This window comes from Paroedura picta, chromosome 3 (assembly GCF_049243985.1).
Source record: "Paroedura picta isolate Pp20150507F chromosome 3, Ppicta_v3.0, whole genome shotgun sequence".
In the NCBI taxonomy this organism is placed as follows: domain Eukaryota; kingdom Metazoa; phylum Chordata; class Lepidosauria; order Squamata; family Gekkonidae; genus Paroedura; species Paroedura picta.
This window is the reverse complement of record NC_135371.1, coordinates 50036245-50055129: the sequence shown is the minus strand read 5'-3', so window position 1 is coordinate 50055129 and position 18885 is coordinate 50036245. Positions and strand designations below refer to the sequence as shown.

At 38.9% G+C, this 18885-nt stretch overlaps 2 protein-coding genes across 7 annotated transcripts in view; one reads left to right on the top strand and one right to left on the bottom strand.

Moving 5' to 3' along the window:
* Positions 1-18885, bottom strand: part of NUP210 (nucleoporin 210) — a 131742-nt gene that overhangs the window by 48273 nt on the left and 64584 nt on the right. For 3 of the 4 annotated variants that reach the window (XM_077325606.1, XM_077325608.1, XM_077325604.1), the window contains exons 15-24: positions 17769-17990; positions 13163-13336; positions 12183-12375; positions 11767-11873; positions 7476-7580; positions 7281-7382; positions 3858-3986; positions 2887-3014; positions 1147-1282; positions 153-215 (exon numbers count right to left, since the gene is read on the bottom strand). In XM_077325606.1, the coding sequence (XP_077181721.1) occupies positions 153-215; positions 1147-1282; positions 2887-3014; positions 3858-3986; positions 7281-7382; positions 7476-7580; positions 11767-11873; positions 12183-12375; positions 13163-13336; positions 17769-17990 (1359 nt within the window). The remainder of the gene's footprint in view (positions 1-152; positions 216-1146; positions 1283-2886; positions 3015-3857; positions 3987-7280; positions 7383-7475; positions 7581-11766; positions 11874-12182; positions 12376-13162; positions 13337-17768; positions 17991-18885) is intronic. The other variant, XM_077325605.1, reaches the window with a different exon arrangement.
* The window catches only part of LOC143831971 (uncharacterized), a 28794-nt gene that overhangs the window by 7261 nt on the left and 2648 nt on the right, over positions 1-18885 (top strand). The window contains exons 1-3 of one of the 3 annotated variants that reach the window (XM_077325609.1): positions 7265-7394; positions 7718-7789; positions 12501-12744. The gene's annotated coding sequence lies outside the window, so the exon portion shown is untranslated. Of the gene's footprint in view, positions 1-7264; positions 7395-7717; positions 7790-12500; positions 12745-18885 lie in introns of those variants that run through there. The other 2 variants (XM_077325611.1, XM_077325610.1) reach the window with 2 other exon arrangements.

The window sequence follows — 18885 nt, the reverse complement described above, 5'->3', positions numbered from 1 at the left end:
CTGTTCTCCAGGGAGTGTGCAGCTCATGAGAGACAGATGGTGTGGGATGCAATTCAGAGAACAGCCAGTAATACGATTCTGAGCTATACATTTATAGCAATAGTTTATTAGCCAATAACTAGTTTGGAACGATAATCTTAGAAATAACTCACTTGAACCACTGCACCTTTAAGTAATGTGACTTTTCTTGGTATAAGCCTAAAAGGAGGGAATACCTGGAAATTAAAGAAAACAGACTCTTAAAAAAATACAATCCAACTTTTCAGGTTGTGCAAATCATTAGAGAGATGGCAGAACATGGCTTGCCTCTTCATCATGTTTGAACTCATACCTAAGTACAGATTTCCTTTTTCCAGCTTTCATTAGTTGCTTTAAACCATAAACTAATTTAAGAACACTTCTATTGAAAAGTGAACACAAGACATTTTCATCTCAGTTTTACTCTTTGCTCTACTTGTCCAGTCCTTTTCTTTTGTTGTCAGGTACTCTGTCCTCCTCCTATATGTGTGATGCTTGCTGTGTACCAAACATCCTGGCTGCAGCCCTTTGCTACTTCTACATACTTCAGATTCTAACTAATTTTGCTTCTTTCGCTGCTCCTTGGGCAGAGAGTCTCCTCCTTTCTGGCTCCCCACCCCAATCCTTCTGTAATCTTATCCTCTGAAGTGGAAATTCATTTGTGTTACTATTTCTTTCTTGTTGTGGTCTGCCGTCCTACCATCAGTCATCTTTAATTTCTCTGGACTTTGTTCTTGATTTTACACTCTTGCAACTTTAAAGCAACAAAAAAGTCCCTCATTATCTTCTCTTTCTTTTGCTAGCAGTTCCCTGTATTTTTGTGCTCCCTTCTACCAAATCTTGCCCTTCCCTTCATCTTTGTGTCACAATTAGGCTTTTAAAAATGATCACTTGTTCTGCCCAGCATAATATTACCATTAATAATATATTCCCAAGTGGCAGAGTAAGCTAAACACCTAGAAAAATCTACCAACACTGTATTTTTGCTTAACAATATTGATATTTAACTGTTTAAAAAACTATTTTCAAATATCTTAATTATTAGGAGACAGTTATTTCAGAATACAAACAACAACACAGTAGAAAGCAATCGAGGAAGTATTATCAATTAACAATGAAAACGTTTACTTCAATTTGCTGTGGAGCTGAACTGATTCTCTCTCCATCTTTGTCAGTGACAACAGCTGTAATACTGGTTTGACCTATGGCCGTGCCATGAACTAGAAAAGCAGCAGTGTATTCATCTGGAGCTTCGCTGAGAAGACTGCAGTTAGAAAATACGTTAATGAGACAAGTTGGTTTATGTAAAGAAAAAAGAGATGTTTATTTACTAAGTAGCACACTATACCATAGCCTCAACTTAAAAGCAAAATGGGTCAGATACTGGCTGAATCTTAACTAGTTTTATTAAGCATAAGGCATTGGTGTCATAATGAGTGACACCATCATATCAATGCATTAAATAAACAGGTTTTAAGGAATTCCTCTTGGGGAAAAAACAAGTATGTAAACTTCTTATATACTTAAAAATTTTTGAAGCAGAGTTTTTTTGTACTTCTCAAAGCAGCTAACAATCATCTTCCTTTCCTCTCCCCACAACATTCACCCTTTGTGGTAGGTGAGGCTGACAGAGCTCTGAGAGAACTGTGACTGCCTCAGAGCCACCCAGCTGGCTGCATGTGGAAGTGAATCAAACCCAGTTCTCCAGGTTAAAGGCCGCCTCTCTTAACCACTACACCAAGCTGGTTCTAGTATCTATCTAATAAAAATAATTCGCAATATCAGATGAGGGAACTATTATGAAAGGGCTTTAAAATTTATTATTATTTTCAAATGGGACCAATAAATTTGGTTTCATTCCATCTCATCAGATATAGTCAGGACAAGATGCTTCAATTATTTTTACACCCCCAGAATCTAAACATTTAGAATTGAAGCCGTAAATGAGTGAATTCAAAAATACATAAGGCTCTGGTGAAATTGGTTTACTGAACTAGAGACTGACCCCAAGATTCAGAGAAGTAGCAAGAGTGAAGAGTACAGCAATTTTAGGCGTGTCTGGAAGCAGACTGATAGATTCAGAGCAGATTTGCGTACAAAAGGTATTTACAGAATTTGTTTTTTTAAAGTAAGCAGGTTGGGGAGAAAATAGCAATGATTCTAATACAGAAATACCCTTCAGCTCTGCCTTTCTGGCAATCTCCTCTCCCAAAACATTCTCGCTTTCAACAGGAGAATTCCCGGAGGGGCTAAAAGAGGCAGTGATTCGCCTGCCACCTAAAAAAACATCTCTGGACACACAGGCAGCCTTCCAACTAGCACCCCATCTCGCACTTAGCGTTTCTAGGGAAGATGTTTGAAAAGGCTGTTGCAGACCAACTAATAGCATATTTGGAAGAAATTTCAGTCCTAGACCCATCTCAGTCAGGTTTCCGGCCAGGCCATGGGGTAGAGACAGTGCTAGTTGCCCTGAAGGAGGACCTCTGTTGCCAGTTGGACTGGGCCGGGTCAGCGCTGCTTATATTAATAAACCTATATTATTAGAGGTATAGTGGTATGTTTGCTGGTTAATGCTTTGATTGTTGATAGCTTGCTGGTAGTTTTAAGAGCCTGCAAGTTGCCCTAATTGCTTCTCAGAGAAAATAAATATATTTGCTAAGAGCTGTCTGACTCATCCATATAAATAACAGTAAAGTAAAAAAGTAAGCACCAACTTTTAATAATTCAGTCTCTCATGTGCATTATAATATTCCATCACTCTTCACTTCTGAATGTCTATTGTTATTGCAATATCAATATAAATTGCAAACCTATTGTTTTTAGTTTTGTTTGCCTTTATGACAGCATAACCCAAAAAAAAGTACTTACTTCAAGGAAATAATCTGAGATGCTGCCTTTAGCTTTAAATCCATGAAAGTAAAGTATTTAGCCAGAAAGTATTTCTTGGAAGCATCCAGTACTCTGACATATGCTTTAACTGTCTTGCCAATCTCTACCTGCAATGCAATATTTATGAACATTCATATTCCTTCTGAAAGTAATGCTTGGACACATTTCAATCCATAATTTCATTTTTCTTACTAGCTTATACATTTCTGCTAGCTATCATCATTGATACAGTACCTACAAGTACAGTTGTAATGCTATGCTGATTTCTTTAAAAACACATGTTCAGAGGGCTACACATGCATTATCTTAGAGCCTTTATTTATTTATTTGATGATAATTATACTGCTCCAAGGAACTCACTGTTGAAGAAATAGTCTCCCACCATTTCTTCCCACACCACCATGCTGTGAACAGGTTAAGCTGAGAGTGACTGGCCCATAATCACTCAGGAAGCAATCCTACATAGGTATAATTGGACATGAATTCCATTTTATTCAGTAGGTCTTGCTCCCTACAATGTGTTCTTCAATGAGTTGCTCCAGGAAAGAATAAAGATTTAAATCCAGCCTCCCTGGTAACAACCCAACATCGCCCACTATAAAACCTGGCTTTTAAAGGTTTAACAAAAACATGTAACATACATCTCAACTGATATTCTTACTCCCAATGAAAGACTCAGATATCAGTTTATGTAAAATCCTACCTATGGCATTCCTAATTGCATCTCTAGCACTATACTGAATTAGCTCTCAATAATTCTCTTTTAGGAGTCTTAGATGCCAGCTCATCCCTGAGCCCCCGGGGAGGGCAGTATATAAATATAATAAAATAAATAAATAAATAAAATAATATCAAATATAACCAATGATACTAAGACTAATGCAGATGGTGACTCAGCTTGTTTGCAGCTAACAATACAATTATACAATTACTTGGACATACATACTAACCTTATCAACACCACCAACATAAACTTCATGTATATCAGATACATATACTTCAGCTTTAGCAAGTGTAGAAGAGGAAAGACACAAATCCTGAATCATTACAGACAATGACCCTGGACGTAATGGGTAGACCTTAAACATGAGAAAATAATACATTAAAATGTAGTTCTTACATTAATTTTATTTATTTACAAAATGTATCACCTGCCTTTCTGCCTTTACAAGGGCTATCAAGCTGGCCAGCAATTTAAAATATACATGATAAAATTACATTATAAAAGCAATAAAATTACTCCCCCCATTTAATAGTTTTTTATAACAATTTAGCATTCTTACAGGGAGACCACTAAGTCTGAAACAGAACTGCACTAAGATTTTTCCTCTGAATGAGAACTGTCTCTTCCTACTAGAGCTTTAAGATACATTTAACAGTCTCACATTACAGAGCTATTGCAAAGGAAGACATTGCATTAACTGACTAAAATGCTGTGGGCTGTATTCTAGAGCTGTATATTGGTAAGTTAAAAAAAAAATCATATTATGCAGAGAAAATGCTTTTAAAGAGAGAATTTCTAAAAAGCCCAAACGTGTGTGTATATCATGCACTTTAGGGTTCATAATTTTAACTTCCAGCAGAATTAGGTGCCTATGAACGCAGGAGAGTGATCATTTTACTCTTAATTCCTACACCTAAGTTGATAGGCACCACTCCTTCAGAAAAAAAATAACATTTTCACAAATGCCATTTATCAGAATATTATTTTTGTTATACATAATTTTCTGTAATGTCATCCACCCATTTCCTACAATTTTGGCTATTGCAATGCTCAGCACAGAAATTTCTTTATTGGATATATCACACTGTAATATAACATTCCCAAACATTTCAGTCTAATTTCATTCTTGAAGCCAGAGAAAAATCAGGTGCAGTGGATTAAACCAGAGATGAATGAAACCCAACCTTTTGATACTTGGATTAAGGGACATTAAATAAAATTCTTATATGTGCTTTTTTGAAAACAAAACATTGCTTAAAACACAGTCTTTCCTTATTCACAAAGAGATTATTTATCCATTCTGATTTACCCATCAGGAATGATGTTTCCCACTCATAGTACCTACCACTTTCCACATTTTCTATCATAGATGTTTAAGGTTACAGGTAGGTCAAACAAGTCATAGTTCATTATTCATATGGCCTCTCTTAAAATATAGACAGAGCCATGATCATTTCATCTACAAGGTAGGAGATGTGAATTCAGCTAATCTGAGCCAAAAAATACCCCCCACACAAATACCTTATTGGTATTTGGAGGGTATTCATTCAAACTGGATTTTTTAAAACTATTTTTATGGCTACTGAAATGGTTGAGCTCAAAAAATCCTGAACATTCAGGATTTTTCAGGATTATTGGCTAGATGGAGTTAAGACATTTAAAGGGACTGATAGTCCTTTAAATGCTTCAATCAGATCACCCCAAAACTGATTCCAAGGTATTTAAAGGGATCTTGGTCCCTTTAAATGGAGCAAAAAAAATTGGCATTCCTGATTATTTACTGAATCTCATATATATATTTGCACACACCTACTACTAGGTCCTCTCTCTTACTTACTGGGACTTTTTACTGATATGCTGCTACCATTTATCAATAACCTATTATACGTATTTAAATGTTCAGTCAGTAACCTTTTATTGGCATAAAATATGTATAAAACATATTAAAATAGGGTTTAAAATTTCAACAAAATAATAAAATAGGCCATGGGGTTACATAACCGAACAGATCTTAAAATGATTAAATAAACTATAAAAGATAAAATACAAGGTAGGCAGCATATTATAAAAGCATCTTGGTTAAAACTCTGACAACTAAAATGGTTACCTCTGGGTCTTTGTCAGAGAGCAGAAATTGCAAGGTCATAGATTTACTTACAGAAGGCTTGTTTCCCAGCAAAGCAACAAAACTGTCATCCCGACACTGCTCATATAAGGGGCTATCTAACAAAATGTGTGAGACAGAGTCAGGGCAGCCAGAACCACACGGACAGAGTCTCGCGTGGTATGGGATACGGTGAAATCTTCCCTCTAAGACCTTTGAGGGGAAAGCATTCATTCGTGCCAGGAGAAAAGCTCTTCTCAGGGGTGGGACATCAAGAAGATGCAAATAGGTAGACATAATATTTCTCTGGATAGTGATGCCAAAGAATGCTGGAGAGCAGACTCGAGGCTGGGTAGGTATGAGTTCCTGCTGCTCATGGTCTAGTATTCTCTGTTTAATAATCCGGAAGATACATTTTTCTTCCAGAGGTAGTAGGGAGTTCAGATCGATGCCAATGTAGACTAATTTTTGTTCAATAGCCTGGAACCATCGGAATTTAAGAGGGTCACTTTTTAGACAAGTTAAAAGGCTGCCAGTTTCTACTCTAAAATAGAGTCTGACCCAAAATTTAAAAGTAGCTATCCAGGCCCTTGTCTCTACCCTAATTTAGCCAAATTCTGCGCAAATGGCATGATAGGAGATACAATTGTGAACCCCTGCAATTTGCCTATTTGCCTATAGAAAGCACCCTCAATAGATTTATTAAAAGCAGGAACCCATAAGGGTATTTAAAGTTTGGCTAAGATCTGTGTGCTTCTTTCCTTGTTACTATACATCTATCCTGCAGCATCAACCAAACAAGAAGTTAGCTCTTAGCTGTTTTTCAGTTGAACTGTTTCCCTTATTCAGGAGTTTGGGTTTCTTCATTCTTATTTAACCTTTTCCCAGTTACTATTAAGTTGCTTTTCTCCACAGCTGTATTCAGCTACACTCACTCTCAACAGCAGAAATAGTTCTTTTCACCTGTCACCCTCACCAACATTCCGTCAGCTCTCACTGGCTGCTCCGAGGGAAAGGTGAAAACCCACCTGTCTGCTACAGAGGTTTTCATACATGACATTTTGCTTGATTTTGTTGGTTAGAATATGACATACATTGTCCAAAGGTGGATTTATACAGATTGAGATGGAAAGCAATCAGAGGAAGATGGGAAAATGTAGTGTTTCCCAGATATTACATAGTGTCAGAGAGTTTGAGGTTTGTCTTCTCACTCCAGAAATATTTAGAAAGTAGCTCTAACAATACTATGCTGCAGTGAAAGCCCTAAGAACATCTGTACAGAAGTCTCTGTGAGATGGAAGTGCAGAAACCTTACATACGTTCTATTAATTTCAGTTGCATTTGTATGGGAAATGTTCCTGGAAGACTACAGGCAATTATGGTAACCAGATATCTTTTTCAAAATGTTGATATTCCTATTTTCATTGTAATGATTATGATTTATGGGCCTAAGAAATTTGCTTTCGAAAAATAATAATTCTTAAAAATACTTCTCTCATGCCCCCAGCCTCGCAACTGAGAAGCTGCTATCATTATAGTACTCACTGCAGCAACACCTTCGGCTTCTTCATAGGTCACTTTAACAACATCAGTAACACTTGTATTCATGAAGAAGTATCCAGAGCCCTCCTTAACGAGCAGTTCCGCCTGCCAACGAAGGTATGTATTATGTAATTTACATTTTCACACAGGCTTCTTATTTTATTAATTAAAAGAGAACATGTAGATTCCATTCCCTACCTTGACAGCTGGGTGATTATAAAGTGTAATTTCTTCAGGGCTGACTTTGACATCTTCCACAAATATCAGCTCAATAGCGGCAGACACAGGCGTAAGAGATTCATACTGAAAAAAATTAAGGAAGTCCATCAACAAACAGTAGTTGAATTAAAAGGCCAGTAAGACATTATAAAGAAAGTATTATATTTTTATTTTACTGCAAGATTCATATCTTACCTTTCCTTCGGCTACTACACAAATAGCAGCTCAGTGGACACCTGAATGAAAAAGGCCAGGCTTTGAATCCAAGATAATTTGCAATTAACAAAGAACCGGTAAGCAGCACAATGTTGTCCCTGTAAGTAATTCTATCTGTTTCTTAATCATTTGTGTAATTGCTTTTTTGTGTGAGAGAAGAAAAGCTACAATTAGGGTTGCCAAACTCTAGCATGGAAAGTTACTGAGGATTTGGGTGTGGTCTGCAGAGAAGGTGGGTCTCAATTTGGAAAACACAGGAAACTCAGCAGGAATATGTTGCCATAGACACAGTTTGCTCTGAGGCTGCCTTTACTCCAGGAGAACTGGTATCTAATCTGCATCTCAATGGTAATTTCAGGGGGTGACCCTGAGCATTACGGGAGGGCAGTATAGAAATACAATAAATAAAAAATAAAATAAATACATTATTATTACTATTATTATTATTATTACTATTATTATTATTATTAAATTTCTTAACCGCCTCCCCTCGAAGGCTCGAGGCTGTTTACAGCACATATAAAACCCCAACAACACTTAAAACACTTGTGACAAAGTCTCTAAAATATTAGTTGGATCTAATAGTATGTGAATATAAAAAAGTAGTTTAGCATTGTTTCACTTGCACAGCAGATCTCCCTAGAGCTAGAGTAACTCAATATACTCCATAGCCTAAGCATCCCATATGGCCTATTATGCACAGCCACTGAAACGGCGGCATGGAGAACGCGGAGGAGGAAGAAGCGAAGCAAACCCCTTACGCAAAGGACGGAACGCAACGGCAGCAAAACTCAGAGTATCCGATTATGCACACAGCTACTCCAGAGCCACTTCTGGTTGCGCCCTGGTCTCGGGAAGCTCCACTTTCTTCCGCCTCTCGCTAACAAGGCTTTTTCGGCGGCATAATTGGTGACTTTAGCCGCCAGCATTCCACCCCGAATGCAGACCTTCCACTCTGTGCATAATGGGCCATATGAAAGACACTAGTGAACATACAAACAGCAGTTCTGCCACAACAGCAAGGAGTCTGCAAGGGTTTTTGCTTTGTTTTTTAAAGCACTTTTGCTTGCATAAATTGCATGTGGATATGTTACACTGAATCCGACCCACACAGAACAAGGTTGTTATGATGACTATTTTCTCTAAGGCCTATTATGCACGGCCGCTGAAACGGCGGCATGGAGAACATGGAAGAGGAAGAAGCGAAGCAAACCGCTTACGCACGGGACGGAATGCAATGGCGGCAAAACCCAGAATATCTGATTATGCACATAGCTACTCCAGAGCCGCTTCTGGTTGCACCCTGGTCCCGGGAAGCTCCACTTTCTTCCGCCTCTCGCTAACACGGCTTTTTCGGCGGCATACATTGACTCTGTGCCCGGTTGCCACCTGCAGCGTGCATAATTGGTGATTTTAGCCACCGCCATTCCACCCTGAATGTGGATCTTCCACTCTGTGCATAATGGGCCTAAGAGAGCTAGTAAAAGAGCACATGCTTTAGTTCTAATTTTCCTCACTACTACATCAAAAAGTACAGTCTTTCCAGATAACAGAGCTTCTAAATCCATTAGCCCACTGGTTACACTGAACAGGCTTGAAAAAAAGGTCTCTAAGGGGATCCCTGTACAAAAGGCACTATAAGATGCATCGATCTAAATTCTCAACCGTCTTTCAGTTCTCAATATATACAGCTTAGATTTTACTGGTTCTGACATTTTGCATTGTCTGGAAACATAACTGGAGGAAGGCTTTCCTGATTCAGCAGTGTGCTGAGTTCTTTAAAACAACTCTGTTGCACGTGATCCATCTTAAGGGAATATACCAGTAAGAGAACTGGATATGCTGAATGCCTCTTCTCATCTGTTCCACTATATATTTCTGGAGGAGGAATGTGTATCATGGCTTAAGTGCCACTCAGCGTTTAACACCCACTCAGGGCAGCTGTCATGCCCCTGAGTGCCTCCTCCTCCAACTGGCTTGCCTGTCTGTCCAGCAGCCAGCCTTCTGCCCCCCACCCCTGAGCAACCGCCTCCTTCCATTTCTCTCAGAGGCTTGGATGCTGTAGATTCCTGCCATGTGAGAGCTGCCCCTGCTGGTGAGTTCCATAACAGGCCTGCAGCCTTTCCAGGACCTGGGGAGAGGGTGAAGCTGTCCGCAGAGTTCTTCCACTCCATCCCGCCCCCCTCTCAACCTAGTGCCCATTGTATTCCTGAATGCAATTGGCTTGGCCCCTAGTCTTGTATAATGATTTTATTGTCCCTATCTGCTGTAGCTAATATAGTTGTATACTGATGGCAATCTTGCATAGGGCTTTCATCCCGCTAAACCCAATTCTTCTGAGCAATCTGTTTCTTTGGGTGCTGATTTTTAGCTTTCTTTTGCAACCTTGACCAGTTAGGCAGGAATGCTTTAGGTGCTCTTTCCTCAATGGAAGCTGATTTCTGCACATAGCAATGCAGCTGAAGTACCATGTGTAGAGACCCAGTATAGTTTTGGGAAACCAAAGAACTATCTTATTTCTAAAAGGTTTACACCACTGAAAAACTCATAATTCTTTACAATGCAGAATTTGAATGAGAATGCCAGCACAAATTTTAATTGTAGGGAACAGTGACCTGCCTTCTATAAACTCTAAGGTTGTTTGTAGAATATGTCATAGTAACACTTCTAAAAATAATAACTATGGCTAAGCTAATGTGAGAATTCCTACTACAAACAGCCCTTTTCCAACTATAAAAAGCTTTTTAATCTCCGCTTCCATTGCTCCCTTCTGTTCATTCTAGAATGTCATAAAATCATAGCCCTCCTGCTTCTTCCTTCCTCCACCCACCTTTAAACATCAGCACAGGGACACTAGTTTGGCATTCTAACTTGAAATCCCTTGATTTCCCTAATGGCCATGTGGTGTATTTCAGTGTGTTTCAGCAAAACAAACCCATTTTTCAGTTGGTATTGTAATGGTATTAGTTACATTGATATAACTTACAGATATACATTTATTTAACATTTGATCATGTCTCCTACTTGAGCTCTAATGAAAATGTGTATTTCATTAGTTCCTTATGTTAGTTACACATTATCAAATCATTTGCTTACTTTCCTCCCACTCCTTTTTCCTCCCTTCTCTTCTGCCTACTGGGCAAGGTCTGTCTTTTTCTCTCTCTTAAGAGTTGCTTAGTAAATCACTCTATACATTAATAGCAAAATTATATCATTGCCTTGCTCTACACAAGGATCCACAGATACAGTCCTGCAGTCAGTTATGTAGGTGTAATCTCACTGACTTTCAGTAAGAGATACAGTATACCAGGAAGCAAATTCTATGCTGCAGCTTAGTTGTACAGAAATCCTTGACATTCAAGGACAAATGTGTGTGCTCCCTATACAAAGTACAGAACATATAAACTAAATTGTGGAGCATTTGTCCTTGCCTCGATCCTTGTATTCTGCATGCCCTTAACCTCTTTCTTCCTCTTCTATTTAAAATTTAAAACAATCCACCTTTTAAATAATAGTAACAGTAACGTATCCAATCAGAACCAGCTTGAAACCCTGGAGAATTTGTAATTTGGTATGGATTTTGTGGAGAATAAGAGCTGCCATTATAAAAATGAGGTAAAAGTCCCATTGGGCTATCACAGCTCATTGGATTATAGCCAATATTGCATTTGGAACTGTACAAGTTGAATTACTTACATTCTTACACAATATATAATATATATATAATCCTGTCCAGAGCCAGCTGCAGTACTGATGAAATTTAATATGAAAGACAGAAAACTATTTTTTTAAAATATGTGAACCCACAGAACTTCTTTTGTGCTGATTCTATATTCAGAGACTTTAAGAGAATCTATATTATTAATTTAGAGAGGGCACTGGGTGCTAAAAATGTATTTGAGTGGTTCTGTCTTTAGGAAATGCCCATAAAAGTCAATGGGATGATTTTTCCCCCAAAAAAGCAACTGAAATATACAAAGATATTACAAGAAAGTGACTATAGAAAATATCTCATCAGGACAGTCGAGGAGAAAATGGAGCCAAATTTCATTACCAGATTATTTACTTTAGCAGTATTGAGATGAAAATGTTGATATCCACTTGCAGTAGCTGATAGAGTTGTTGTTCCAGATTCACCGTGAACTAAAATAGTTTGCAAACCTAAAACAAAGAAACAAAGGTTCTAAGAAAACTGAAAAGGCAGCATTTATTATGACTTGTCATGAACAGCACACATGAGTGTGGAGCACAATTAGGCTTTAAAGTTAAACTGTGCACCCATTTTTCTTTTTTGTCTAATATATCTTTAAACAGACTTTTTTAATGCTTAAAAGTAGTTTTTATTGCCCATCACCTCAGCTCTTGGACCAAGATACCATGTAGGTTTTGAACATAATACAAATGTCATCAAGTATGAACAGTTAACCCAATCCCAAACAAACTGAATATGTAATTTAATGGAAACTGTACCATGCATTTTTTTCTGACCATTTCCTTGATCTTTCAAAGACAGCTCCATTGGCATACTGGATTCTACGCTAGCTAGTGAATGTTTTCTTGATTCCCAGATGATATTAAGGGAACTGAAATTGTCAAATTTACGTCCCTGTTGGTCATAAACCTCCAAATCGAGTACTGGATTGCGATAATTTGAAGCAGGAACCTGAAAGATAATTTGGTTTCTTAAAAGGGAAAAAAAGGACTCTTGGAAGAATATTTCAGCATGAAGTCCTAAAATATATGCCATTTTTGTGTATTTTAATCCAACTGCCTTTGTTTCCAACACAGATCATGTTTGTGAATAATCCATCAAAAACTGGCAGAATTTGTTCCTTGTGGGTAAACTTCTGCACAGGAAAGACCCAAGAAACTGCATTATTCCCACCTGGCACTGGGATTTAAATCAGTAGAGCACTATAGAATGAAGCCATAGATTAGGGATAGCATATCTGCAAGACTGCTTCTCCCAATATGCTCACAGTGACAGCTTCATTCATCTATGCAGTCTACTGCAGGTGCCACCCTGCAAATGGTAAGATCAATAGTTGCATGTACCTGGAGGTTCTTTGTTGTGGTACCCACTCAGAAGAATGATCCGCCTGTTAAAATTTCCTTACTTTTACTGTTCCACAGAATATATAAAATTGCACTATTTATTGTATGTGGTATAACAGTTGTGTTACTTTTAAAACAAAATACAAACTATAAATGGAATCAATAAACAATAAAGCTACTTCCTCATGCTAGTCGACACAGTTTTAGGTTCCTGACCGGCCCAGTTAAGCCTCTGTCTTTGAACAAAATATATTTCAAATGAATAATACTCACACTTTCACTTTATTGCATTAGGCCAAAGCAAAGCAATAAAACAAATTAACAGAATATTACAGCTGCTGTAATACAGAAAGGCTCTTGTGCCACTGCCTGAGAAGGGTTTTCCTGACGCTTACCGCTTGTTTATTCTGATGGATCAAAGGACAGGAGAGATCTAGTTGAGGATTTGCATATACAGGTACCAAACTGAGCCGAGAGGGAGTGGCACAAATCAACTTCATAACTGCAGATTCAACAACTGGAAATGGATTAGTAATAGTGGGCTTGTTTCCAATTGTTAATGAAATTACCTACATTAAAATATGAGAGAATAAGTAAAAGAGAAAATGAATGCTATGTTTAGGAATGCTCACTGTACAGTTGTACATAGTCTAATGCAATTTTTACTGCATGATTTTTAAAGAAGAAACATTAAGCCAACATGACTTTATGCTCTAGTAATAACCTGAGCTGCTGATGGATACAGATGTATCATTTTGACATTTGTTTTCAGAAGAAGTTCCAGTCCATTATCAAAGCACAAATTCTCATACCTTATTGCTATCTTATCCAACTGTACATTGCAAAACAAAATTAAGCTTTCAAGATTCTGAAAGATGACAGAGTTATCTTTCTTCTTTCAAGAAAAATGAACCAGAAAGGCAACTGGTATGCAGACACACGTCACTTCTTTGGGAGTCATTCATTTATACACAATGCTCAAAAACCTTTTCATTTTCCATCAGAAGCAAAGTAGGTGACATTCTGATAAAATAACAGACCACTGCATATTACAAATTAATGTAGGCTCTATGTACACTACGGAAGTAGCTAAATAATACGTTCTTTTCAAAACACTATTGTATAGCCTCTATTGACTTGTGGTGATAGCACAGGTGTCACTAGAATGATTACGGCATTCTATCCCTGATGTGATGCTTGTTACTGTTTAACATACGTTCAATATAAGACTAATAAGAATTATGTACTCGAGTTTATTTTTTCTGAACTAGAGCCAAAGGAAGGCTGGGCCTATAAATTGTGTAATGTTAATTAATGTCAATTAAGCAATGTGTCAAACTCTTTATGAAGGTTAAATCAAAAGATTTCCACAGTGAGAGTCAACTGGCTGCTATGGGTATTCCGGGCCCCATGGCCATGATTTGATAGTTTTAGTCCCTGACACTTAACCAGTAACTGTGGCTGGCATCTTCAGAGGGACATGGAGAGATTTCCATCTTGCTATTTACTACTTCTGAAGATGCCGGCCAGTTACTGGTGAAGCATTAGGGACTAAAACTACCAGACCATAGCCACATAAGCTGGAATACCCACAAATAGCCAATTAACTCAACCCATAAAGGGTCAGAATTTACAAAAAGAGCCTTACATGGTTGTAAATGATAGTGTCCAAATCTTATAATTTTGGTAAACAGAGAATTCTTTTGTAGTGAATATTAAACATAAACCATTTATTAGGATCTAAGGACATCTATGATTGTCCTGTACTCCCCGTGAATGATTTTTCTTATCATCAGTTCAGTACCACTGTCTGGAGTGGAAGAGTGTTTGTGTGTATGGAGATTGCAGCTTCCTCTCTGGCAAGTTCTAAATCTGATCTGGAAACCCAGCTTTTTTGGCCCTGGCAACAGCCTGTGGAATGCTGTGCCTGAGGAGATCAGGTCCTTTTTAGGGAAGGCCTGCAAAACTCAGCTGTTCTACGGTTGAGGCCAGGTATAAACATCAAGATACTGGCCTTCCTGTCTGAGAACACATCTCAGAAAGGTGCAAATTATTATCAGCAGTAGGCAGTTCATTGTTTTTAATGTATTTATTGATTTGTATGATTATTTTAAAGTAGGTTGTTATTCACACTGAGCCAACCAGGGAAGGGCAGGCTAGATATAAAAATGTAATCAATATCATCATCATCAAGTTGGTTTCTGAATGCGCAGTTAGAAAAGATGGTGCTAGGGTACAGCTGATCAGTTTCCATGGGACTTATAGTAAAAGATTCTATCTTGTACTATAAATTCCATGGAGCAGACCATCTATACCCAACACCATATTTTGGAACTGCACAGTCAGAAACCTATTATACTGTTTAACAATTGCATGAAACAAGAATATATAAGGGTTATGGAGTAAGTGTCATTATTATTCTGATCATAACCAGCTCTGTTTTTTCATTCCACAACTGTGATAGTTACCTGGAGTCAATAATGGGCTTAATAAGGGCAACTAGAGCTTTTAAACTGCTGTTGTAGTATTTATTTATTACATTTGATACCTCCCTCTCTATGGAGGCTCAGGTCACCAATGTAGCTCGGACGGCATTTTTCCATCTTCGCCAAGCCCGGCTACTAGCGCCCTACCTGTCCTCGGAACACCTGGCCACAGTGAATCATGCAATGGTCACTTCCAGATTAGACTTCTGTAACTCGCTTTACGTGGGCCTTCCCTTGTCTTTGACTCGGAAGTTACAGCTGGTCCAAAATGCGGCTGCCAGGTTCCTCACTAGAACACCTTTGAGGGCCCACATTCAGCCGGTGCTTCGTCATCTGCGCTGGTTACCAGTCTGTTTCCGAATCAGATTCAAGGTATCGGTATTGACCTTTAAGGCTATACGCGGCCTGGGTCCTGTCTACCTGCGGGACCGCTTGGTTGCAGGGCACTCCGCTCTGCAGATATGAATTTACTGGTTGTCCCGGGCCCACGGGATGTTCGCCTGGCCTCGACCTGGGCCAGGGCCTTTTCAGTCCTGGCCCCAACCTGGTAGAATGAGCTCCCAGAAGAGCTAAGGGCCCTGTGGGATCTACCAGCTTTCCGCAGGGCCTGTAAGACGGAGCTCTTCCACCAGGCATATGGTTGAGACCAGGGCAGCTCTCCCACAAATCCATCAGAGGATCCCCTCCAATATTGAGATCCCTAACATCGAGATCATTGTTAGATCTATTGTATTGGTGCCACCCTCTTCTGAATATTATTCTCCCCACCAGGCTGAACTTGGGGGGAAGTCAGGTAACTAAAATCAGAATTGTGACCACGGCCGCTTATATGTTATATGTAACTTTTGTTGATGTTCATTGGGGGTTTTATGGGGATTTTATTGTGTTTTAACTATTTATGTTGTAAACTGCCCTGAGACATATTTGGAGAAGGGTGGTCTAAAATTAAATAATAATAATAATAATAATAATAATAACAACAACAACAACAACAACAACAATAATAGTATACCACCTTCCCTTGTGGCTCAAGGCAGTTTACATAGAACATAGGGATAAGTACAGTATAATTCAATACTGTCAAATAAACACAATAGTAACAGTAGTTTCGGTAACTAGTGATAACAATTCTAATAACATTTCCATATAGTTCCAACAGTAATGCTGACAATGTTAACTATGATCTCATAGGTTGTTCGGTTGGAGAATCAGTTCATGGGGAGAGATTTCTGAATGCAGCAGATGTTGTTGGTTCAGTTGACGTCAACAAACTGGTGGAAGAGCTCAATTTGCAGGCCCTGCAGAGCTGCGGTAGCTCAGGCACGACCTTGATCTCTTTAGGGAGCTCATTCCACCAGTTGGGAATCAGGATGGAGAAAGCTCTGGCCCTTATTGAGATCAGACATGCTTCTTTGGGACCAGAGACCACTAGCCAGATGGAAGTGGCAAACTGTAGAGATCTTAGGGGGTATAGACAGTGAGGTGTCCCCCCAGGTACACTGGGCCCAGACTGTGTATGTCCTTTCATTGTTTTATTGTTGCATGCTTGTCTGTCTCTGATCTTGGGCACTAGATTATCATCACAGAGACAAATCTGGAAGTGACTTCTGTTTTAAAAGGAACACAAAATTATCTCAGCTGTCTCTTACAATACTGCATATTTAAATAAAGAACTAAAATAGAAAGGAAACCAGGAGCACCTGAGGCAGTTGAATTAGATCTGAGTTGCACATCTCCCCTCTCATTTTCTAGTTATTAAAAGCCTGAGCTTGCCAAAGGTACCAACTACACAGCAAGAGCCAAGTGCTTCAGCTCTTACAGCCAGCTTGGTATAGTCATTAAGAGCAACTGCCTCTAATCTGGAGAACCAGGTTTGAATCCCCGCTGCTCCACATGCAGCCAGCTGGTGTGACTTAGGGTCAGTCACAGTTTCTATCAGAACTCTCTCAGCCTCACCGACTTCATAGGGTGTCTGTTGTGGGGAGGGAAAGGGTAGGTGATTTTAAATAACTTTGAGTAGTAAAAAGCAGAGAACAAAAAAACAGCTCCCCCCCCCCGGTCACGCTGGTGTATACAGCCCAGAACAGCCTTGAATTATCTTCAAGAATGTACTAAGGGTCTTTTGTTGCCTAAATTTACCCATGTGGATTCATTGTACATTTTATTATGTAAACAGTTTGAGTTCCCAGAAGAAAAGCAGGTTAAATTTTTAAATAAAAATACACAAGCAAATATTGTTAAACCTTCTCACGTCAATAATCTCTGATAAAAGAGATTATTCTTGCATTTAGAGAATACACTGAACTGTTAAAGCTTCTTAATACCATTCTTGACATAAGGAGTACCTGCAGTGTTCACAGTTTTAAAATGCTAGCATCTCAGGAGTGGTCTTAGATTTAAATGAATGTGGAAAGAGCAGGAATTAACTTATTTATAATTCATACTGTACGTAACATAATGCTTGAGTCTTAGCTATAGTTCAATACGACTCATCACATTTATCTGTTGTACTCACTTGTTCTCCCAGAGCTTTGCAAGATGCCCTAACCCAATGCTGGAAGGGGTTTCTATTAGCAGGTGGCCCTAGTAAGAATAAGCCAACGTCACTTGGATCTGCAGCACTGACATTCCTGAAGAATTTAGATGGCTCTTGAACCCATGGTCTTGATCCTCCTTCAAATATTATATCTTTGGAGGAACCCAAAGTTACCAATGCAACCGAAACAGGATCAATAGTCTAGGGGGGGAAAGATATAAATTAAATTTTGCAAACTACGGAATGAATCCAGTGCAAGGATCTTCTCAGAACTAGGGATGGACAGGAACTACAGTTTATGACAATTTTTGCCAATTCACAGCTTATGAGCTGAAGTCCATGGCAGGTCAACTGGTATAAACATTCCACGAACTTCCAAGCTGTTCATGGCAGTTCAGAAATGGATATATTTCCAGACAGACTGCCTAATCAAAATGTTTACACAACTTCAAAGCAATATAACTCAGAGTAGCATCTGAGGTAGGTCCCCTGCAGCTCTGATGTCATTAGCTTGCACAGGATCCGTTTTATACACTTCTGCACCTGTCACTTCTCCAGAAAGCTCTTTCCTGGAGGCATCTTCTTTGGGGAAGCAGTAACTCGGGCTACATAAATCCAATCCTCACCAAAACTGGAGGGCAGATAGAACAGAATCAGCTAGAAATTCCCTTTAAGTTTAGTGTCTCTAGCAGAACAGTTCTGCCTCATCATAAATCTCATGAACCAAACCAGTTCATTTGGCATCTAAAAGTTCATTATGTTTTGTAGTTTGTGAACTGGGCATGCCATAAACCAAACCACAGTTTCCCAGTTTGTACCCATCCCTAGTCAGAACCATGGAAGAATTGTTGATTCACCGTGGGAGGGGACAGAAATTATTTCCTTCTTTCTGTTTTGATAGTAGAGTTCCACTCACATAAGAAGCAGGAGGGAGTGATTTTGCCCTCCCGTCTCCTGCAGTTTCCCAATCTGCTATTAGTCCTTTCAGATCCCACCCTGGGAATGAACTCTTATGTGGCCAGAAGCGTCTACTGAACACCAGGAAGATGGTGACCACTTTCTGTTGACAGATCTAATCCAAGGCATGATACTGAAA